Below are 25,759 nucleotides of genomic sequence, written 5' to 3' on the forward strand. Positions count from 1 at the left end.
TCAACGTTTTGGGTTGAGGGTTACTGTTTTCATTTTGTTCAGTTTGTGTTTGACATATCCTGGTCAGCACGACTGTTTTAGCCAGAAAGCTTGGACAGTTCTTTTGTGGAATTTATATTTAAACACCATTGAAGTTCCTCACCTGGTAAACTGCATTTATCAGGGTTAAACAGGTCCCTCAAGCCCATGCTCTGCAGTTTGTCTTTAAGGCTAAAGCTGTCCGTGATGCGGAATCTTGGTAGCTGCACTGCCACTGTGGTCTCCTTGATGGAGTCCATCCATTGGACAAGTTTCTTCAGGTTCAGGCCGCTCTCCACCTCTGCCAGGTTGACCCCGTCGTTGGGCCGAATCAGTACCATTGTGATGTCATCACCCTTGTAGGGCAACTCCAGCACCTTGACCTTGTCTTCTGGGAACATGCCGTAGCGGAACTTGGTCTCCTGGTACATCATTGATACCGTACACTGATCAGTCTCTGACCTGTAAAATTCACCATTGAAGACATTCTCCTTGTCAAACTTAGACTTCCAATTACCCTGTTATGGAATGAAAGGAAAGAAATAAAACAGTTTAGAAACTTTTGTGCAATATCCTTAATGTTAGTGTCATAACTCTTCAACTAAAACACTGAGAAGGACTTTTAAATGTTTGCAAAATAATTCATACCGAAAGTGTTAGGATTTTCTAGGAATGATGAAGGACTTGAGTCAGGGTGTTTATTGCCCTTTTACCTCAATCAGACCCTTGTTTACTAAACTTCTTGGCATTGCTGAACATATCATTCTTCCCTTTACAATAATTTTATATCCCAGTCAGTCAATCTGCAGAGGTCGTAAATGCTACAATACAAAGTTAACAAGGCACTAATTGGGGTTAAAAGAGCAAAAACATCCCACTCCAAGTTGTCTATCATTCCTAGAAAATGGATAATATTGTGTACCATTGCTCTTGTGTGAAGGTTTGCCATTAAAACCATTGAACTGAATTAAGCATCCTTGTAAAGGGAGCTTGTATGAGCAGTTAATATCTCATAAACCATTTGTGCAGGAATCTTCACATTCCCAGTGTTCTGGAAACTCATCTGATACCCTTCACATTGACCTGTGATCTAATATGGCTATTAAATTGGCATCATGTGACTTTTTGGTTTCCAGATGATTAAAAAACAGTTTGAGATTTTAGGTTCATATTTGGTACACACATTTATTCTGTGATTAGATCAAGCTTGATCATCTTTATAGCTAGCACACAGCTGTATTCTATGATTCTCTCAATGAAGTTCCATTACTAGTGGGGTCTAGGGCACATTAACCGTTTCAGTGCCATATCTTTTTCACATTTCTATTTCCATGTTTACAAACCATCTGACCTGATATGACATTGCCCTTAGATAATGCTACCATGTTTCCATTGTGTTAGTTCACATTTCTAGTTATATTCTGTAATATGAATTTAGTTCACAGCTCACCTTGAAGTAGATAGTGTTCACTAGAACAAGGGCTGTATTGGCATCAAGGGCCTCCGTGGGTATGACATCTTGGATATGGTTTTCAGTTTTGTTAGCGACCCACTCATTTATGATATTTCTGGACAATTCTGGCTTTTCCTAGAAACAAATAGGAGGAATTGGTTTACACTTTCCACTGGCTATTGTGAAGAATCACTACCCTTACATTATAACCCATGAATAGGATTGCAGGCCATCACCATTCATATAACATTTATTTCACTGATTACAATCCACACATACTCCAACATATTTTCTGGTTTCATACACACATGTTGCACATAAGCCTAAACCTAAAAATGAGAGAACACACAATTCCAGGCAGTAACGTAACATGTTTTGTATTTCTTTTTTTTCTTGAATGCCTTATTATACAATGTATGTTATAAAATACTATTAATCCCTATGCATTGTTCAGAAAGACACATCATTTTCAGAGTGTACTGCAATCAGGTAACAAAGTCACAGTAGTGTCAGGGGCAGAAATATGATATAAATTAAAACTACAGCCATGGATCAGGAAAATTGGTTTTGATTATGACAACAAAATTATTGCATCAGAATTAAGGTGGTCTGTGAGTATTTTTCCCACTTAGGCTCAGACTAAAAGTTTCACTATCTAGAACTGCATTATTTAACTCAACGATACTTAACTTAAACTCATTGAAAAAATAATTAATAAAATATTGCCCTTTTAATCCAGAGCCAAAATCTCTAACATTGATCATCCCGCCAACTCGGCAGCCCAGCAAAAACACATCTCTATAATCCATTAAGATTATCTATCTCTCTGGTGCACACAATGAAATGCTGTGCCAGCCCTTGATGTCTCATTCAATCACAATGAAAGCTTCTTTTGATCCCTCTCCTCCTCGGTAGCTTCATTCAAATCTGTCCCGCTCTGGATCCACACCCTTCAACCAACACCCTCTATTATATTTGTATAAGGCAAGGGCACAAGCAACTACTTTTCAAACAAGCTACTTTTTTAATGCAGCCTGAAGCCCGGGACGGACGCTGCACAGCATGCAAGGCATTTTGCCGTCTGTACCGCTGCCATTGCTTTCATATACAATGACATGAGAAATGCATGTAGCAAAGAATAAAATGGGAAAACCCTTGTGGGTAGCATGACGGACGAAATTGAAATGGTTGAAATTACAAATGACTGCTTCCTAACACAATTTGTCAAGGCACCGACTAGAGGGGAGGCATGCACGCAGGAAATAAAAATGTACATTATAAATATCATATGGGAGATATTGAAATTGGAGAAGGAATCTATGAAAAAGACCTAGGAGTTTTTGTTGACTCAGAAATGTCTTCATCTAGGCAATGTGGGGAAGCTATAAAAAAGGCTAACAAGATGCTCGGATACATTGTGAAAAGTGTTGAATTTAAATCAAGGGAAGTAATGTTAAAACTGTACAATGCACTTGTAAGACCTCATCTTGAATATTGTGTGCAGTTCTGGTCACCTCGCTATAAAAAAGATATTGCTGCTCTAGAAAGAGTGCAAAGAAGAGCGACCAGAATTATTCCGGGCTTAAAAGGCATGTCATATGCAGACAGGCTAAAAGAATTGAATCTGTTCAGTCTTGAACAAAGAAGACTACGTGGCGACCTAATTCAAGCATTCAAAATTCTAAAAGGTATTGACAGTGTCGACCCAAGGGACTTTTTCAGCCTGAAAAAAGAAACAAGGACCAGGGGTCACAAATGGAGTTTAGAAAAAGGGGCATTCAGAACAGAAAATAGGAGACACTTTTTTACACAGAGAATTGTGAGGGTCTGGAATCAACTCCCCAGTAATGTTGTTGAAGCTGACACCCTGGGATCCTTCAAGAAGCTGCTTGATGAGATTTTGGGATCAATAAGCTACTAAAAACCAAACAAGCAAGATGGGCCGAATGGCCTCCTCTCGTTTGTAAACTTTCTTATGTTCTTATGTTCTTGATTTAGTCTTTTCAAATAACAAAGACAGAATAACTCAAACAGAGGCCAGAGAATGACTGGCAAACTCAGAACACAACATGGTCTCATTTGAGGTGCTTTTTAAAACCCCAAAAGTAATGACTAAAGCCAAGGTTTACAATTTTAGAAAATCAAACAATGAAGGTATTAAACAGACTAACAGAAGTAGATTGGAGTAAAATAGAGAAAACATCCACAGAAAAAGGATGGCTGTTATTCAAAAATGTAGTACTAGAAACGCAAAACAATTACATCCCTAAAGTAGACAAATCTAAATGTAAAACTAAACTGACAAAATGGCTTAATAGATCAATTAAAAAAAAAAATTCAGCGAAAAAAAGACACTTTACAGAGCGCTAAAAAGGGACAAAAAAGAAAGTACATAGAAAGAGTACACGGAACTGCAAACGCAAGTCAAAAAGGAATTTAGAAAAGCCAAGAGAGAAATATAAATGAACAGTGATAAGGGGGCTAAAACCAATTCCAAAATGTTTTTCCAATATTACAACAGCAAGAGAACATTCAAAAAGGAAGTTAAATGTCTAAGAGATACAAATGACAAAATCATAGATGAAGAAAAATAAATAGTAAATATATTAAATGATTACTTTTCGCAAGTTTTTACAAAGGAGGATAAGGACAACATGCCCCACATGTCACCCAGTTCCTATCCAGTTTTAATAACTTTAGCATAAGAACATAAGAACATAAGAAAGTTTACAAACTAGAGGAGGCCATTCGGCCCATCTTGCTCGTTTGGTTGTTAGTAGCTTATTGATCCCAAAATCTCATCAAGCAGCTTCTTGAAGGATCCCAGGGTGTCAGCTTCAACAACATTACTGGGGAGTTGATTCCAGACCCTCACAATTCTCTGTGTAAAAAAGTGTCTCCTATTTTCTGTTCTGAGTGCCCTTTTTTCTAAACTCCATTTGTGACCCCTGGTCCTTGTTTCTTTTTTCAGGCTGAAAAAGTCCCTTGGGTTGACACTGTCAATACCTTTTAGAATTTTGAATGCTTGAATTAGGTCACCACGTTGTCTTCTTTGTTCAAGACTGAACAGATTCAATTCTTTTAGCCTGTCTGCATATGACATGCCTTTTAAGCCCGGAATAATTCTGGTTGCTCTTCTTTGCACTCTTTCTAGAGCAGCAATATCTTTTTATAGCGAGGTGACCAGAACTGCACACAATATTCAAGATGAGGAGCATAATCGAGGCAGAAGTGTTAAAGGGACTAGGAGCTCTTAAAATAAACAAATCCCCTGGGCCGGATTAGATCCCCCCAGTAGTACTCAAAGAAATGAAAGAAGTTATTTACAAACCGCTAACCAAGATCATGCAACATGGTCTCTTGACACAGGGGTGGTACCGACAGACTGGAAAATTGCAAACGTAATACCGATCCACAAAAAGGGAAACAAAACTGAACCAGGTAACTACAGACCAGTAAGCCTGACTTCTATTATATGCAAACTTATGGAAACTATAATAAGATCCAAAATGGAAAATTACCTATATGGTAACAGGGTACTGGGAGACAGTCAACATGGTTTTAGGAAAGGGAGATCGTGCCTAACTAACTTGCTTGATTTTTTTGAGGATGCATCATGGATAATGGATAATTGCAAAGCATATGACATGGTTTATTTAGATTTCCAGAAAGCTTTTGACAAAGTCCCGCACAAAAGATTAATTCTCAAACTGAACGCAGTTGGGATTCAAGGAAACACATGTACATGGATTAGGGAGTGGTTAACATGTAGAAAACAGAAAGTACTGATTAGAGGAAAAACCTCAGAATGGAGTGTGGTAACCATTGGTGTACCACAGGGATCAGTATTAGGTCCTCTGCTATTCCTAATCTACATTAATGATTTAGATTCTGGTATAGTAAGCAAACTTGTTAAATTTGCAGACGACACAAAAGTAGGAGGAGTGGCAAACACTGTTGCAGCAGCAAAGGTCATTCAAAATGATCTAGACAAGATTCAGAACTGGGCAGACACATGGCAAATGACATTTAATAGAGAAAAGTGTAAGGTACTGCACGCAGGAAATAAAAATGTACATTATAAATATCATATGGGAGATATTGAAATTGGAGAAGGAATCTATGAAAAAGACCTAGGAGTTTTTTTTGACTCAGAAATGTCTTCATCTAGACAATGTGGGGAAGCTATAAAAACGGCTGACAAGATGCTCGGATACATTGTGAAAAGTGTTGAATTTAAATCAAGGGAAGTAATGTTAAAACTGTACAATGCACTAGTAATACCTCATCTTGAATATTGTGTGCAGTTCTGGTCACCTCGCTATAAAAAAGATATTGCTGCTCTAGAAAGAGTGCAAAGAAGAGCGACCAGAATTATTCCGGGCTTAAAAGGCATGTCATATGCAGACAGGCTAAAAGAATTGAATCTGTTCAGTCTTGAACAAAGAAGACTACGTGGCGACCTAATTCAAGCATTCAAAATTCTAAAAGGTATTGACAGTGTCGACCCAAGGGACTTTTTCAGCCTGAAAAAAGAAACAAGGACCAGGGGTCACAAATGGAGTTTAGAAAAAGGGGCATTCAGAACAGAAAATAGGAGACACTTTTTTACACAGAGAATTGTGAGGGTCTGGAATCAACTCCCCAGTAATGTTGTTGAAGCTGACACCCTGGGATCCTTCAAGAAGCTGCTTGATGAGATTTTGGGATCAATAAGCTACTAACAACCAAACGAGCAAGATGGGCCGAATGGCCTCCTCTCGTTTGTAAACTTTCTTATGTTCTTATGTTCTTAATAAATGGACCGATAAGGGTTAATTATTCTGAAAAAATGTGAGACGTGGGATTGCAAAAAATAGGGGATATATAATTCCGTCATACCTAGAACTACCAGAGCAGTCAAACTGTCACTACATATAAAATGTCGGACACGAAGTGTAACTCTCCCGTAATGTGGCACATTTGAAGTTTAGAAATAATTTTAAATAAACTCAAATTGTTTTTATATAGTGCCTTTCATACAAAAACTATTCCACAACAAAAAAGCAACATAAATGACAGTAAACACAGTTAATCAATCACATAAAATGTATTGTAATGAACCACGGTTCCTGCAGGGAGAGGCTTTCCACAGGAGGGCAGACACATTACCTACAAAAGATGCTGCCTCGCTGGATTCCTGGTCTTCCCTCAATGGCGCCGATTGAGATTGACAGTGCCCATCGTGTTTATAGCGGTGCACTATCTGGGTCCCCACACACTGATCTTCAAGCTTTTGCGCTGTACTGACTTTGCTGTTCTGCGGTTTTAGGGGCCTGTAATAAGATTTTGCTTCTAATTGTGTTAGGGGGGTGTTGGAGGTTAATGATAAACATTACTGTGTGTTCGCCACGGAGTAACAATGTTGGGGCTGGGGAGAGGGTGGGGGTGGATTATCTTGTTCTCTATCATTTTTTTCCTCTGGGGTTTATTGGGGAATAGTGTTTGGGTTTTATGTGGCCAGTTACCACGTCTCTCGGATGGCGAATCAGCAGCTTTAGGCGCCCCGATCTCTTTGATAGAGCTAAAAGAGGCATTGCAAAGTGTGAATACAAGAAGATCACCTGGGTTCGATTGCCTTTCCCCTGAGTTTTTTTTTTGCTTTCTAGGTCCAGCTAGGACCACTACTATTGGAAATGAAACAGACAGATGTTAACTCCGCTATTATTTCATTATTACTAAAAAAAGAAAAAGACCATTCTCTTTGTTCCAGTTATCGCCCCCTGTCCTTAATAAATTTTGACATTAAACTGCATGCCAAGGTGCTCGCACGTAGACTTGAGACCTGCATGACTAAACTAAATCATCACGATCAAACAGGATTTATTAAGTCCCGATTGGCGACAGATAACGTTTGTCGCCTCCTTCATATTATTGGTAGCCTCCGCACTCCCTCCCCTGGAGTCAGTGGGTTTTCTTGACATGGTTCACATGGAGCTTTCTATTGCTCGGGTTCAGGAGCCAGGGAAGGGACTCTGCGGGACTGGAGTACTACAGCAGACACCATTAAAGCGCTGTTGAATCCACCAACAAATACCACTGGCTGTCTTAGGGTTCTTTGTAATCTGGGGAGGGAGGGGTACGCATGTATCCCCCCTCCTCCCCCTCTCCCTATTGGGGGGGGGGGGTGGGATTGATGTTCTTTACTACATTGTTGTATTGTCTTATTTCCGTTAAAATAATAAAAATTTGATCACAAAAAAAAAAAAAGTACCTCCATTTAACTGTGTTTGTGCAGTTGCTCTAGAGGCTCTTAATTGTAATTGTATTGTATGCAACAGTAAGTTATCACTTTCAGCGCCTGACTGTAAATTTACTTCTATTAAATTGTACTAAAATCCAACAGCAATTTATTGTTTTATTCATCTTATTGTTACTATACCGGCCTGTGACAGAGAAAGGTTGGTTATAAATCTCCCTCCTGACCTGTGAGGGTGTTGTGCAAAGGGAACAGAGTGCCCCAGACTGGAAGGTCTGACAATTCATTCCAAGGGAAAGGTGGAAGTCGGCCATCTAGAAGGGGAGCAGAACTACGGTACACCAAGTCATTGCCCCAGAAGGGAAGTGATGTGGCAACCGCGGATTGGAGGAGAAATGGTTGCACTTGCTAACCAAGGGGTAGTGACTGATGGTACAAAAGGGGACGTAGCTAGGTGATCTGTTCCTTTTGATATGGTTAAGGTCAAACCGAGAAAGGAGAACTGTAAAATAACCGTGAGTGTTTTGTTTGTTTGTTGTGTCTAATTATACTTGTTTGTTCTTGTTAGACGGCTAACACGATCTGGAGCTGTCGCTTAGGCCAGCACCAAACCCGGACAACACTTCATAGACAACTGTACATAAATTTATTGTATTTCACCACTAGCACTTTAACACTCACTCTGGACTTATGATCGTGTGTGTGTGTTTGCGTGTGTTCTACTGTGTTTATTCTTTTAAACTGTGTTTATTCTTTCAGGACTGTAACCCATTGTATTGAAACTGTATTGCCTGGGATTATTCTATGTGATCACCAGACCGGGATTATAAATAAACATTTCTGTTTGGATCGTGAATTTTCTGGTGTCTTCTGTTTTGTAATCACATCACCTCTATCTGCACACTGCAAACCATTTTGCAACACATGGTGTCAGAACACAGGAAGGATCATGCTACACTGACGGCACTGCTGGAGGCAATGGATAGCAGACCGGAGGGTGAGGAGAGAAGGAGAGAGGAGAGGTATACAGCTCTAATCGAGAGGGTTGGTATCACGATGCTACCCAACGCATCACCATGACCTGTGATGGCCCCAAAGGCGCATGCACAAAAGATGATGGCTGAGGATGACCCGGAGCTGTACCTGGTCGTGTTTGAGTGGTTGGCTACCACTGCATCATGGCCAAAAGAGTTCTGGGCTAGCCAGCTAGCCTATCAGGCCATGACAGACACCGACGGTCTGGGCCAGGACTGGTCAAACTATAAGGAATTGGTAAAATTAATGGCAGCCCCGGTCACACACAAACGTGGCAGAAAAAGAGAAAGGGGAACTGATCTGTGAGTTTTTTCCTTTATAACTGATATGTTTCCCCTCAGTGTTTGTCCTAGAAAAACAAAAAGGCACGCCAGGTCCAATTTATTTTCACATGCACTGTTTATTTTACACACACTTAAAAGTAATTTTATTTTATCAAGTCACTGCATATCAAAAGGACACTCAGTACTGCACCTCCAGCCCTGCCCCACTCCTTGTTCATTATATTTATCACATATCTCTTCATAGTAGTGCATACTGATAAATTATTACTTGATCACTCTCCTGAAACTCCTCAATAATGCTATCCAAGTCATTATTTTATTAATATAGCGGCTCTCTTGTTTGTTTTGTCCATGTTATGTCTCTGGTGAAAAGAAATGCGTATTTCCGGCTGCTATCGGCCCCAAGCCATTGAAAGCTTTTCTCTGCTTTTTCCAGAGAAAAAAAAATGACTAGGGACCTGTGCTTTATGTCTTTTTGATGATGTCGGACAGGAAAGGAAAAATTGTAATGACAGACCAGGCTGAAATCTACTCTCATGTAATGGAAATCATAAAGATCTGGATATGTCCAGTGACTGCTCTGAATAGTTCAGCTGGCAACAAGGTAAAAACCCTGTGACAGCATGGAGACAGCTGACAGGAGGAAAGAGACCCATTGGGGCTGGCAAGGGTTAGCTACCCTTGTTGGGAGAATCCAACTTTGTGTTTCAAAGATAAAAAAAGGATGCTGGAGACACCCACCCAAGGTTTCTAAGAAATGAAAGAGAAAAATAGAGTCTGCAAGAGCTGGGGCGGAAGATGACTCAACATTGGATAACACGGTTAACAACTTAGGAACGGAAATTGATATGAGAATGGAGAGTACTTCACAAAAGACTAGTTCAACATCTGCAGTTAGCAAAGACATGGAACTCCAGGTTTGTGTCTGTGGCTGAAGCAACGTGACAACAGTCAGGGTTTTGAAGATTCATCAAGGGAGAATTAAATGCTTGAGGGAGAAGGGACAAGAGCCTCACACTGACTAGTACTTCTTATGAAGTCAGTCAAGTCAGTCAAATGAAATCCAGCCACAGCAAGTAAACTACAGTTCACAGGACATTAGCACCCCTGTCATAGATATGAGAAGGACTAGCATGGATACAACTAGTGATGAACGTAATGATCCTCGCGAACCCGGTCAGACTAACCAGCATAATAGAGAAACTAACTTTTGTAAAGATCCATTCAAAGTTCGAAGTTATTCATCAGTGAGAAAAATGGCACTCTAAAATCATCTAAGTTTGAGCTGCAGAGATATCTGGAGGAAACACATACAGATTCAAAAAGGAACCTATGTCAGTTCTTTCAGAGATCCCACCTACAGTGGATTGCGAAAGTATTGACCCCCCTTGGCATTTTTCCTATTTTGTTGCCTTACAACCTGGAATTAAAATTGATTTTTATTTGGATTTCATGTAATGGACATACACAAAATAGTCCAAATTGGTGAAGTGAAATGAAAAAAATAACTTGATTCAAAAAATTCTAAAAAATAAATAACGGAAAAGTGGTGCGTGCATATGCATTCACCCCCTTTGCTATTAAGCCTCTAAATAAGATCTGGTGCAACCAATTACCTTCAGAAGTCACATAATTAGTTAAACAAAGTCCACCTGTGTGCAATCTAAGTGTCACATGATCTGTCACATGATCTCAGTATATATACACCTGTTCTGAAAGGCCCCAGAGTCTGCAACACCACTAAGCAAGGGGCACCACCAAGCAAGCGGCACGATGAAGACAAAGGAGCTCTCCAAACAGGTCAGGGACAAAGTTGTGGAGAAGTACAGATCAGGGTTGGGTTATAAAAAAAATATCCGAAACTTTGAACATCCCACGGAGCACCATTAAAGCCATTATTAAAAAATGGAAAGAATATGGCACCACAACAAACCTGGCAAGAGAGGGCCGCCCACCAAAACTCACGGACCAGGCAAGGAGGGCATTAATCAGAGAGGCAACAAAGAGACCAAAGATAACCCTGAAGGAGCTGCAAAGCTCCACAGCGGAGATTGGAGTATCTGTCCATAGGACCACTTTAAGCCGTACACTCCACAGAGCTGGGCTTTACGGAAGAGTGGCCAGGAAAAAGCCATTGCTTAAAGAAAAAAATAAGCAAACACGTTTGGTGTTCGCCAAAAGGCATGTGGGAGACTCCCCAAACATATGGAAGAAGGTACTCTGGTCAGATGAGACTAAAATTGAGCTTTTTGGCCATCAAGGAAAACGTTATGTCTGGCACAAACCCAACACCTCTCATCACCCCGAGAACACCATCCCCACAGTGAAGCATGGTGGTGGCAGCATCATGCTGTGGGGATGTTTTTCATCGGCAGGGACTGGGAAACTGGTCAGAATTGAAGGAATGATGGATGGCGCTAAATACAGGGAAATTCTTGAGGGAAACTTGTTTCAGTCTTCCAGAGATTTGAGACTGGGACGGAGGTTCACCTTCCAGCAGGACAATAACCCTAAGCATACCGCTAAAGCAACACTCGAGTGGTTTAAGGGGAAACATTTAAATGTCTTGGAATGGCCTAGTCAAAGCCCAGACCTCAATCCAATTGAGAATATGTGGTATGACTTAAAGATTGCTGTACACCAGCGGAACCCATCCAACTTGAAGGAGCTGGAGCAGTTTTGCCTTGAAGAATGGGCAAAAATCCCAGTGGCTAGATGTGGCAAGCTTATAGATACATACCCCAAGAGACTTGCAGCTGTAATTGCTACAAAATGTGGCTCTACAAAGTATTGACTTTGGGGGGGTGAATACTTATGCACGCTCAAGTTTTCTGTTTTTTTGTCTTATTTCTTGTTTGTTTCACAATAAAAATATTTTGCATCTTCAAAGTGGTAGGCATGTTGTGTAAATCAAATGATACAAACCCCCCAAAAAATCAATTTTAATTCCAGGTTGTAAGGTAACAAAATAGGAAAAATGCCAAGGGGGGTCAATACTTTCGCAAGCCACTGTATCAATCCACATAGGTAGGTGGTCTTATGGTTAACCTCATGACACGTGGATGCACAGAAGTGGAAAGAGAGCAAGCTGTGAAAAAAATCAAGGGCATCATCATCTCCAGGGCCTAATGGAGTTCTATACAGAGTATAGAAAAGTGCTTCTGGAGTTCTATGAATCCTGTGGAAATTGATAAAAGTGGCATGGGAAAAACAGGTTGGACCAAGAGCATGGCACCAAACAGGAGTCTTTATACCAAAAGAAAAAGATTCTATAAGTATCAGTCAGTTTCGCCTTGTTTCCCTGATAAATGCAGAAGGTAAGATTTTCTTCAGCATTATTACCAACTTGGCAACTTACCTATTAAAGAACTGCTTCATTGACAGTTCAGTACAAAAAGTGAGCATTCCAGGTTTCCCAGGATGCTTAGTGCTTCAGCATGATCCGGCAACAAATTCAATCAGCTAAAAAGGAGAGAAAGGCGCTCCATGTGACATTCCTGGATTTGGCTAATGCATATGGTTCAGTGCCACATGAACTTCTTTGGGCAGCATTTGATTTTTTCAGAGTACTGATGACAATAACAAATTTAGTGAAAGCCTGCTTTGGAGATTTGCAATTTTGTTTTTCAACATCAGAATTCAACAATACAAGGTCTGACTGGAAATTACATTAGTTGATTCATGAGACAAATACGTAATGCAGGCAGCACCTGTGTTGAAAACTGGAAGAAAGTGGATGGCAAAGAAAGCCATGGAAGATGCAAAAGCAGCCCTTTGAATCGATGATATTATGGGGCAAGTTCAGCGTGGAAGAGGGGGTCTTGATCTCAGTTCAGCTCCTCCTACATGGCACAGGGCAACCCCAGCTCAACAGAGGAATGTGGTAGTCAACAAAATGCAAAGGCAGGAGGAGAGGATGAGGTGTGTAAAGGCCGTTTCCCAGGCCAAGCAGGGCGAATGGATGACATGAGAGAGTGTGGAACAATGCAAGATCGGCTGGCAAGACTGATGGACAGTGGAACAGAGCAGGATAAATTTCCTCATCAGATCAACATATGAGGTTCTCCCAGCGCCACAGAACCTAAACCTCTGGGTGAGTGAGAATCCCTTATTACCTTTGTGTTCATTACATGCAACATTAAGGGACATTTTGACAGGATGTAATGTGGGTCTTAGCCAAGGACAGTTTACTTGGTGCCGTGACCAGGTGCTGCGATGTTTGGCCTTAGAATTGGAAGACAAGCATAATGACCAATAAGTTGCCACCAGTTCCATCAAAGCATTACACACAAAAGCAACCACCAAGAAAAGGTGTTAAAACCAAGCCTTGTCCAGGATAACTGTAAGTTGCTAGAGACTGGAAAACGCTGGCAGATGTTGGTCAACAGCTTATTTTTCCACCCAAGATTTCCACCACTAACCTTCGACCAGACATTATCTTGTGGTCTGGATCAGCACACCTTGTTCATCTGGTAGAGTTAACAGTGCCATGAGAGGATTCTGTGGATGAGGCGTATGAGAGGAAGAAACTTCGGTATGCTCAACTAGCTGCTGAAGTGGAACAGCGAGGACGGATAGTCCGGATTTACCCAGTGGAGGTGGGTTATCAAGGATTTATGGCACACTCTCAACCCGGTTTCTGAGATGTCGGGTTCAGTGGTCAAGAGTTGCATCGCACAGTGAAGAACTTATCATGAAGCAACAGAAAGGAGCAGCAACTGGCTGTGGTTAAGACAGAAAGATTCTGGCTGGACATCTCAAGCACAATAAAAAGAAAGCAATGCGGATGTATGGGTAAGTAAGCTGGACTGAGTTGAATGCGGGATGGAGAGGCGTGATGCTGGTATGCCACAATCACTGTCAAGCCCTCTTGAGGTGTCATGGGCTAGTCGACGAAACACAGAGGATGGAAGGTGCCCAGACCCCTTACTTAGCTCAATCCAGACGCTTGTCATGCTGATGCGCTAGGGAGACCAGACTGTAGTTGATGCCCGGAGCCAGAATTGCAGCTGCTGTGTATACTAATGCACTGGGGAGGCAAAATAAGCTGATCCCTGGAGCCACCATTACACTTCAGCCATCAACACTGGGCAGAAGGATATCTACATCATCAGATGGAAAGAAAAATGCAAATGTATGGAGATGCAAATGGATCACATTAGTTTAATGTAAAGCTACATCTTCGTTGGTGCTTATCTTTCAAATCAGCATGAAGTTTTAACAACTACTCTCATGTAATGGAAATCATTTTTACTTGGGATTTATTATGGGACATGGACGGGTGTAACCTGTTGTCACCAAAGTCCAGGCTTTGATGGACGCGACAATCCCCAAAACCAAGTCTCAGATGAGGTCTCTTTTGGGGTTGGCTGGTTATTACTAGGGCCCTGTGAAAAATGGTTGTTTCACGGGCTGCACGGAAATTGTGAAATTAGAGCAATACTGCGATTTTTACAATATTCTTAAAAAATAAAAATGTCATAATTATTTGTATTTCATACAAAAAAAAAATCACATTACCGAAAATGTACAGCTTTGCCATGTGCCTGCGTGTAATATACGCCATGCACACAGTGCTGTGCAGTGATTATGTCATGTGACTATATGCCATCTAAGCAGGAAATTAAAATACTACACAATGTAGACAAGAAAATGGATGTCTCCAAAAAGGCTAAAATGTGTCTGCAGCAGATCACGTAAAGCAGTATCCAGCAGGCGTTTACACAGCAATTGAGGTAAGCTTTTTTGTACGACCTGCAACATTACACATTGCTGTGTATTGCCTGGGATTATTTTTTGTGGTCGCCAGACCGGGAATATAAATAAACGTTTTTGTTTGGATTGTGAACACATCGCCTTTACACCTACGCACTGCAAACCACTTTGCCACACTGCCTTAAATTTTACTAGCTTTTAATGACATTGTAAATATACTGTAATATGTATTGTCACCTCTGTAAGTCGACATGATAAGGGCATCTGCTAAGCAAATACATAAGAAGAAGGGTATGCGAAATATGCATCATCAACTAATGCTGCTGAGTTACTTCCAATAGGACCTTGTTTGTTTTACATTTCATCCAAAGGACGCAGCGCAAGGAGGTGAAGTGATTGGCTCAGGGTCACACACAGTGGGTTGGTGGCTTATGTTTTACTTTTACCAAATATATAGGCTATCCTTCAGCATAGCTAATTCTCAGAAATTAATGTTCCTTTTTGTCCCGTGGGGACCACAAATAGCTTTACTCTCATCAACCAGTATGGTGAGAGGAAACTGTACTTCGTTGTGCTAATAGGGACCATAGGAAACCAAACATTTTCAGAGCTCAAGATCAGAATCTCAGAATGAGGATGATGAAGATGAATGATGAAGCGTAAAAACTCAAAAACATAACTCTCTAGAATTCTCAGCTGGCTTTCACATTCACCTTTCAAAATACAGGTTGTACGTTCAAATCTCATGTTATAGCAGACCTTTTTTAATGCAGACCTTTTTTAATTTTTTACAGCAGACTTCTTTTTTAATGTTTCATTTTAAAACAGAAATACATAATTAAATATACTAAATATAGTATATTTCCATGTTGACAAAACAAGTTAACTGTCATTAAACGTGGATTTTCTGTAATATACATATGGATATACATATACATGTAATATACATATGGTGGATAAAAGTGCCTGGGGTGTGTAAAAATACATCGGAAGAATAAGAAAAAGAGAGAAGGAGATGGACAGTTTCACAACATTATATAAAAAAAAATCTACTGTGAGCATTTGTAAATATTTGTATGCTACAAATTTAAATAGCTAATGCCCGGTACACAAATGTGTGCATATAAACACACTTGATCAAGAACATTATATAAACGTATGAACTCTAAATTAAGCAATAAGACACTCCAGGGTGTTGGTTGTGCTAGAACAACCGTACGCCCCTGGGAGTGTGGTTATTCTAGCAAAGCCAACACCCTGGAGTGTCTTATTGTGCTTATAAAATGGGTTACTAGTTTTTAGAAATAAAGATATAGACACATTTTTTATTTAAAAATAAATATTGGTTTATTTTTTCATAAATATATAAATATACATTTCTTCCATTCTTGCAGAAGTTCCATTTCTTCTTCTGGACTCTGTACTGGCTTTTCTTTTCAGTCCCACACACAAAGCCTTGGGCTGACAAGGAGTAGTGATTCCAGTCAAACAGAACTGGAACAGCGCCTTGGCTTGATGCAGCCTCCAACAGCCTTCTGGTGTTGGTTCAATTAGGTTTTTCTTAACACAGTTCCGACTGCAAACTTTGGTGTGTTTAGTAACTATGAATTCCTCTCTTCGAAATATTGTAAGCCACATTTCTCATCTCCATGCACTGGAAATGCTTGAAAACGTACTGATGAATTGTACCGTGCTGAAGCGGAGTACAGGGGGACACGACAGTGATCACTACCATTTCTTTCTCATCGCTGATAATTAAAGGTTTTTACAGTTGTGCCTGAGAAGTACAACTCACCCTATTTCTCTCAGCAAGTAAAAATCAAGTGATAAATCTTTGTACATCATTCAATACAACAACAGACAAAATGTAAACAACAGGATTTTGAATATGCTGCTCACTCATCGGAAGCTGTCAACCAGGATCTGCTATATGAAAACATACAGGACATATTCATTCTTCATTATCGGTATGGCCTTTAGATACAGCAGATTCTTCTTCCTCCTATTGATCCAGTCCTTCCAGGTCCATGCACCACCTCCTCCCTCGACTTCCTTGGCCTTGGCACCCTTCTTGACACACACTGGCTCACAGTCCGCCTGCCCCCCAGCAAGTTGGACCCCTAGCCTCCTCGCAGTTTTCTTTCTCCTTCCAGCATTTGTCTCCCCCACTAAGGTAGTCTTGCTCACTACTCAATCTTGGAGGTCTGGCTGTGACAATCTCCCTCAGCGAGGCGATTCTCGGCAGGCCTGGGCGAGACCTCCGGACATATTTTCGATTCTCCTGCTATTCTTATTTTCTGTTTTCCCTTTGGGAAAGTGACGCTCGCGTCTCAGCTTTGGAGACCCAGCTATGTTGGCCACACCTCCACAAGGGTGGTTCTCCATGAGCCTAGGGGAGACCCTGATCTCTTAACTAAGTCAAAAGCACTCTCCTCGCTTCCTAAACTCCAGAGCTCCATCCTCCATATAGCCCTCACTCCTATCCCATGAACTTTAAAGTAATTCTAGATAACAAAATAATTCCATACATTTTCCCTGCCAGGCACATCCATTCATTAGATTGCTCTCAAATTTGCATTTTTGAAAGAAACATACGTTTTAGCAAACATGTATTTTTATTTTAAAATATGGTATCTGGTACTACTCAAAGTTAAAGAAATCTCAGTTTGTAAGTAATTTTTTTTTAACTGTCTTGCATATCCTGGGTCAAATTGTCCCCATCTCTTCAGCTACTTCCATTATTGACTGACATGCTTACAGCCAGTAACTTGACTCAGAGGACACTATTGAGGTGAACATGACCAAGGGATTAGGCAAACTGGGGACGTCCTTTAACCTAGTGTAGTTCCAGATGTCTGTTTTGAAATGAAAATACATGTTTGCTGGATTGGATAAGAAACAGCCTAGATTGTATTGGTATCAGACAGATACATTGATACTTATACTATGGCCAATAGTATAGATATACAGACACCTCCAAAATTATTGGCACCCTTGATAAAGAGGAGCAAAAAAGACTGTATAAAATAAACAACACAGGTAATGAGCTATATTGTAATTTTCCAACATGTGGAATATATTGTACTTTATTAATGATTCAAGGGTATCAACCAAAATTACACATTTCTCAAATTACAAATTTATTTTCAAAGAAACTTAAGTGTCACAATTTTTGGCACCCTTGCTTTTAGTACTTTGTGCACCCTCCCCGTGCAAGGATAACAGCACTGAGCCTTTTTCTATAATTTTTTTTATGAGATTGGAGAACACATTGGAAGGGATCTTAGACCATTACTCCATACAGAATATTTCCAGATCCTTGATATCAATCGATCTGCTCTTATGGACTGCCCTCTTCAATTCAAACCATAGGTTTTCAATGGGATTCAAGTTCGGAGAATGAGATGGTCATTGCAAAATGTTGATATTGTGGTCAATTAACCATTTCTTTGTGGATTTTGATGTGTGCTTGGGGTCATTGTCTTGCTGGAAGATCCACTTGTAGCCAAGTTTCAGCCTCCTGGTTAATGAGGATTTAATTTTGTTTGATTTTATTTATAAGAATCTTAGGGGTGCCAATAATTTTGACACCTATCTTTTTGATTTTTTTAAAAATAAACATTTTCTCTGAGCAATTGTATTAGTATAAAAGAATATAGTTTTCCCATATTTTTGAGCATAAAATATAGCTCATTACCCATGTTGTTTATTTTATTCAGCTTTTTTTGCTCATCGTTATCAAAGGTGCCAATAATTTTGGAGGTGCCTGTATGTCCATTGTGGAACATCTGCAAAATGAAACTGCTGCAGCCATTTCCCATATTCCAATATTGGACAATGGTTCAAATTGAGAGGTAACCCTAGTGACTGTGATTGTCAAGTAACAGCAGATTACTAGCTGGACACTGCTTTCTATCTGCTAAAGTAGAATGCAGAACGGTACAACTGTGAACATTCAATCCATTACTGTTACTTACCTTGAAGTTGAGAGGCATGAGCTTGGCGTTGTAGACCAACTCGCTGATGTCCTGGTAGGTCTGGTTGAACTTCAGAGATTTGTCCCCAAAGATCCTGTTGGCAGATATCAGCTCTGACGACTTGTTGGCTTTTTTATAGAGTCTGCAGTTCAGCTTGGCAAAGAAGAAGTGGACCTGGTCGGATGTCTTCTCTTTAATGGTATCGAACTGGAACACCTGAAGGAGAGTAATTCACACCTTTGGGTTTTTTTATAATTTTTGGTTTATCATTTAGAATACAAAATTATTTTACCCTAGAATGTCCGATAATGCTCCCGCACCACAGCAATTCCCAACAACAGCTTAGAAGAACTGAAGGTCAATGGCACCCTAACCTCTTTACACCCAGAAGCTCTTCAGTAAATGTTGGTGAGGTACTGGTCTGTGGAGGACAATGGGCCCGCCCAGTAGGTGTGTGCTTTGAGCTCAGTGGTGCCTGGCCATTAGGTTCCACTCTAACACTATGAGGAGAAACAGTGTTTCGATTTTGCCTCCCCTAACCTATTAAAGCTAATACATTGCTCCCTTTGGAACACACCACGTGTCCTATATTTTAAAACTGCTTTACATTTTAATAATTTATTTATGTTCTAAAATGTAATTTATATGTAATGGATTGCAACAGATAACTGCCCTTCTGTTCATCTAAAGCCACATGTTTCACAATTACTTTCCATTTCAATTCAAACAGTTGAATACAATTAAAATATTGACATAGCTAGTCTGCTACTATATACACTTAAAACACACAAAATCATGACTATGTTGCTGCTGCTGCTGCTCTGAAATGAAGCGTGTGATTAGTTGACTACAGTTCCTGAGATCGACTGTTACTTTTGCAGTCAACCTGTCGACTTTTTCGGCGCTACCCTTACTAGGCAGTGTATCTTAAAGCATGAGGTTTCACACAAGTTATTTAACATGGAATACTGGACCAACAACCCCAGCGCCACTTACATGCATGATCTCCTCCAATGTCTTATCACAGGCCCCAAGCTTGGTCATGGCAAAGGCAGTGGAGATGCTGATAGGAGACATGAAGATGTTGCTTTTGTTGGCCTTGGAGTCAGCCAGGGACTTGTAGAAGGACAGGGCAAAGTGGCTGTTGGCCTTGGAGAGCTCCCACACACGAGGGTTTGTGGCATGGGGGGCTTGCTCCAGTTCCCCCTCATCCGTCTGTGGCTGATTTAGCTCCAGGTTGCGGTAGATGCACATGGGGATGAGAGGAAGGTCCCGGGGTTTTGCTGTGCAGATGTCCCCTACAGCATGACTACCAGAGAGACACAGTGCCAAAATGGCTAATAGTCTCATCCTGCAATAGAATCACACAATACATTAAGTGTTTGCCATATCTGCCATACTTAAAAATGTTTTTCCAATATTACAACAGCAAGAGAACATTCAAAGAGGAGATTAAATGCTAAGAGATACAAATGGCAAAATCATAGCTGAAGAAAAAAATAGCAAATATATTAAATGATTACTTTTCACAAGTTTTTACAAAGGAGGATATGGACAACATGCCCCACATGTCAACCTGTTCCTATCCAGTTTTAAATAACTTTAGCATAACTGAGGCAGAAGTGTTAAAGGGACTAGGAGCTCTTAAAATACACAAATCCCCTGAGCTGGATGAGATCCTCCCAACAGTTCTCAAAGAAATAAAAGAAGTTATTTACAAACCGCTAACCAAGATCATGCAACATGATCTCTTGACACAGGGGTGGTACCGACAGACTGGAAAATTGCAAACGTAGTACCGATCCACAAAAAGGGAAACAAAACTGAACCAGGTAACTACAGCCTGACTTCTATTATATGCAAACTTATGGAAACTATAATAAGATCCAAAATTGAAAATTGACTATATGGTAACAGTGTCCTGGGAGACAGTCAACATGGTTTTAGGAAAGGGAGATCGTGTCTAACTAACCTGCTTGATTTTTTTTGAGGATGTAACATCGATAATTGCAAAGCATATGACATGGTTTATTTAGATTTCCAGAAAGCTTTTGACAAAGTAAAATAAAAGATTAATTCTCAAGCTGAACGCAGTAGGGATTCAAGGAAACACATGTACATGGATTAGGGAGTGGTTAACATGTAGAAAACAGAAACCTCAGAATGGAGTGTGGTAACCAATGGAATACCACAGGGATCAGTATTAGGTCCTCTGCTATTCCTAATCTACATTAATGATTTACATTCTGGTATAGTAAGCAAACTTGTTAAATTTGCAGACGACACAAAAATAAGAGGAATGGCAAACACTGTTGCAGCAGCAAAGGTCATTCAAAATGATACAGACAAGATTCAGAACTGGGCAGACACATGGCAAATTGCATTTATAGAGAAAAGTGTAAGGTACTGCATGCAGAAAATAAAAATGTGCATTATAAATATCATATGGGAGATACTGAAATTGGAGAAGGAATCTATGAAAAAGACCTAGGAGTTTTTGTTGACTCAGAAATGTGTTCATCTAGACAATGTGGGGGAGCTATAAAAAAGGCCAACAAGATGCTCAGATACATTGTGAAAAGTGTTGAATTTAAATCAAGGGAAGTAATGTTAAAACTGTACAATGCATTAGTAAGACCTTTTATTAATGCATCTAATGATCTTGAATATTGTGTTCAGTTCTGGTCACCTCGCTACGAAAAGGATACTGCTGCTCTAGAAAAAGTGCAAAGAAGAGCGACCAGAATTATTCTGGGTTTAAAAGGCATATCATATGCAGACAGGCTAAAAGAATTGCATCTATTCAGTCTTGAACCAAGAAGACTACGCGGCGACCTAATTCATGCATTAAAATTCTAAAAGGTATTGACAATGTCGACCCAAGGGACTTTTTTTACCTGAAAAAAGAAACAAAGACCAGGGGTCACAAATGGAAATTAGACAAAGGGGCATTCAGAACAGAAAGTAGGAGGCACTTTTTTACACAGAGAATTACGTGGGTCTGGAATGAACTCCCCAGTAATGTTATTGAAGCTGACACCTTGGGATCCTTCAAGAAGCTGCTTGATGAGACTCTGGGATCAATAAGCTACTAACAACCAAACGAGCAAGATAGGCCGAATGGCCTCCTATTGTTTGTAAACTTTCATATGTTCTTATGTTCTTATGTATTGGACACACACCAGAGATGCCAACTGCTACAGTTTGGCCATAGCAGCTAGGGCTCTGAGGCTCTGCTACGGTGATAGGGGCCAAGTTAAAAAAACTATGTTTTTTTTTTTAATTAGACTCGTGTCAGTGCAACAAGATGGGTGCTTTTGTTGTGTTTTTGTGCTTCTATGTTAATGATGGTTTGAGTTTCCGCGTTCCCATTTTTGTATTTTGGGGTGTGTTCGCATCTGATTCATGTGCTGTGATTGGCTTGTGGTTTAAAAAAAAAATACAGTACCCGAGACCAATTACAATGGAACATGTACCATGGTCAAGGCTTTGACACAATGAAAAAAAACAAACAAACAAGATAAGTGATTGGATGGCCAAGATATATTAAAAAAAATAATAAAAAATAGCACCTCGGCAGCAAACAAATGGTAAAATAATAGCGGCATTAACTTTTACATTGAATGTTTTAATAAAGGAAATGGCAACACAAAAAAGACCTCGGCTGAATGTACAAAGGTTCAAAGAAGATTACACCAAGAAGTATTCATTCATAAAAAAAGTAAGATATCAGAACATCATGCTTACTGTGAGTACTGCAGGTGTGATTTAAGTGTCAAGCATGGGGTAATAAATGATCTTGATGAACACATCAGAAGCTTGAAACACAAGAGAAATACACAGGGAGTGCAGGAAAATAGATCATTGGATTTTTTTTTTTTTTTTTTTTTAAACAGATGGCGACAATGACTTGATTAAAGCAGAGACTCTTTTTACAAACTTCTTTAGAGCACAATTTACCAATTGCCATTGCAGATCACATAGGCCCACTTGTAAAAGTGGCTTTTCCTGATAGTAAAATTGCTTCCAAGTATGGCTGTGTGAGGAGCAAAATGACAGCAATCGTCAAAACTTTAGCATCTGTTTCAGCTACTGAACAGGCCTCGGTTTTGAAAAGTACGTTTTTTGCCATTGCAAGCGACGGCAGTAGTGACATCGAGACTCTGTTTTTAGCCAGTTGTAATACGTTACTTCTGTGAAGAAATTGGTAAGTGGTAACGCAGTTGCTTGCTTTACCATCATGCGAGGGTATATCGACAACTGGAGAAAATATTCTTTATGACTGTGGATACAGTATTGAAGTCATTTGAAATACCATGGAAAAATTGTGTTGCATTTGGATCAGATAATGCAGCTGTAATGCTGGGTGTACATAAAGGTGTAGCTGCCTTTGTAAAAATGGAGAACAATTCTGTCCATGTACAGGGTTGTCCCTGTAATTTAATTCACATTGCAGCCCTGTCGGCTGCAAAGAGATTACTAGCAAGAATCAAAAAACGCCTGATAGACATATATTGCTATCTAGACAAAAGTGGCAATCGGCCAAAGCAGTTGAAACAGTGCCAGGACTTATGTGGCACCTAAGCAAGAAGATTCTGAAACATGTGAACACCAGGTTTGTGCTTAAGAATAACTTTATAAATTATTAAAATAGTTTGGTTGCAGTGCCTAGCAGCGCAGTGTGATACCATAGTAAACTTTTATTTGATTTTATTCAAATAACAGCGATTTCTTGCTTTTTGCGTGAATTATTGTAGGTGTCTCAGTCTGGGCAAATGTACTGATAGATTGCTGCAGCAGTGGCCAGCACTAGTGGAATTCTGCATAGTAAACAAATAAATATAGACCTGTACTATGATTTCATTATAAAGTACTATATCATTTTAAAACTGTGATTTTTAATTTGATGGTCAATAATGAATGGTCAATTTTTTTTTCTGCATTTTATCAGGTCCCAGCAGGGTAGTTAATAAACCAAGTCTAGTGAGCCAGCCATGACTAAAGGGCATCCACGCAACCCATCCTCTGCAGTGGCAGAAGCTAGTAAAAATATGTGTAACTATTTTGTGCTAGCCAGATTAGATTTATTTTCAAAATGCCCTGTTTGTTTGGTGTGTATTTATGCACACTGAAAACAAGTAATTAGTTCTTAATTTAATTAGAAAATACATTTTGTGTTTTTTTTTTTTTTTTTTTTTTTTTTTTAGACAATTGTACGTTTGTGAAAACATTTTAAAATGGTAATGTGTTTTCAATTATTGGTATGTAGGCCCAGTTGTGACCTCAAGTGAATTGTTCACTGATTCTGGCAGTGTGAAATTGAAGGCTGGTAAGGTGTCTTCTGCAACTAATACCATTTAATCTGTATAATACAGTCTAGTCTATTATAATGGAAGATTTATTTTATTTTATTTTATTTTTACAGAGTACAGTTGCACTAATCTTTTTTTTTTTTTTAAATAGTAGCTTCTTTTTTTTTTCTTTTTGTGAAATTACATTTTAGTTGTATTATATTTTAGTATTTGTTTTTAAACCCACTCACAGTACAGTCTATATGTATTTTTCTAGTATTACAAAGGTCAGCAATATTCCAATTAATGCAAACTAACACTACATTACTAATGATTAAGCTGAACATTACAGTATAAAATAATAAAATATAAGTATTGTATAGCAAGGATGGAAGATACCTAACTATAGACTTAGAAAATCTATCTATTGCTTGTTTTTCAGAAAGGCTGAAGGAGAAGATAGTTAGATAGCAAGAAGAGTGGTGTAAACCCTGCAATAGCAGTTCTCAAGCCAGACACCAGGTTCTGTAGAATACAGTGCAGCCTAGAAAACCCCCTAGTGGAGCTGGCCTATCTGTTTCTCCACACATCCTTACCATATTTTGATGGCTTGTATGCACTTCTGCAGAGAGAAGAGCCATTTATTAAGGTTCTAAAACAAGAACTGGATTCCTTGCATTTAGTCCTTCTCAGCAAATTCATTAAGCCTGTAGCAATCACTAGTGTGAGGTCTACATTCATAATTAATGTAAGGGATAGAAAGAATGTGAGGGACAGGGAAGATCTGGTGATTGGCAGCAAAACCAGAAAGTACTTGGATGAATGCAAGGAGGGAGGGAAGCTCTCAATTTGATTTAGTCTCAGTTGATAGGCTGGATCATTTGGAAAATGAGTTTGTTGCATACCAAGTAGAGAACATTCCCGAAGATATTCTTCGGTGAGACAGGGCAAATGGTTCCTGGTACAAGATAGGGAGGATCTTGAATCCTGCAACAGGCCAACGAAAGTTTGCATTGTTGGCCATGGTGATGCTAACCATATTGATAGTACCTCATAGTAATGCAGACAAAGAGCGAATATTCAGCATTGTGCGTAAAGTTCACACAGAGTTCCGCCCAAATTTATCCAGGAACACACTAGAAGCCATTTGTGTACAGAAGCTGAAGCTCTTGTCTGTGGAAAAGAAATGCTATGAAGCTGTGCACAATAAGTCTGTACTGATGAAGTGCAAGAGTGCCACTTACAGTAAGTTACATACATAACATTGACCTGATATCACTGACTGAATTGTGTTCTTTAGTTTACATTTTTGTATCCGTAGCATAATAATCTGTAGTGGTAAAAAGCTTCTTTTTTTGCTTGGCTAAAATTGAATGCCTTTTCTGCTTAGTTTCTAGATTGAGAATTACCAAGACTGGCTTATATGCCTAAATTTTAGTTCAAGAATTCATGAATTACAGTTTTGTAAAAAAAAAAAAAAAATAATATATTATATATATATATATATATATATATATATATATATATATATATATATATATATATATGCAGTACTAAGAAATGTATTTATGGGTTCAGAGATGCTAATTGCATATACTTGCTTGTACATAAACTGTAAATACAAAAATTAATTTGAAAAGCTGTAATTTGAGCCATGTCAAGAAAGAGGTTTTACTGGGGCACAGACATAAAAGTATGATTTTAATAAAACTTGTATTTATTTTTATGACAGTTAAATAATAAGCTCT

At 39.4% G+C, this 25,759-nt stretch overlaps 1 protein-coding gene across 1 annotated transcript in view; it reads right to left on the reverse strand.

Annotated features, from left to right (window-relative positions):
• LOC121326779 (antithrombin-III-like) overlaps positions 1-25,759 on the reverse strand; it is a 60,936-nt gene that overhangs the window by 17,657 nt on the left and 17,520 nt on the right. The window contains exons 2-5 of the mRNA XM_041270264.1: positions 19,717-20,071; positions 18,721-18,936; positions 1,469-1,606; positions 143-536 (exon numbers count right to left, since the gene is read on the reverse strand). Coding sequence (XP_041126198.1) covers positions 143-536; positions 1,469-1,606; positions 18,721-18,936; positions 19,717-20,070 — 1,102 coding nt within the window. The 5' untranslated portion in view covers position 20,071. The remainder of the gene's footprint in view (positions 1-142; positions 537-1,468; positions 1,607-18,720; positions 18,937-19,716; positions 20,072-25,759) is intronic.

Source organism: Polyodon spathula, chromosome 14 (genome assembly GCF_017654505.1).
Source record: "Polyodon spathula isolate WHYD16114869_AA chromosome 14, ASM1765450v1, whole genome shotgun sequence".
Taxonomy (NCBI): Eukaryota; Metazoa; Chordata; class Actinopteri; order Acipenseriformes; family Polyodontidae; genus Polyodon; species Polyodon spathula.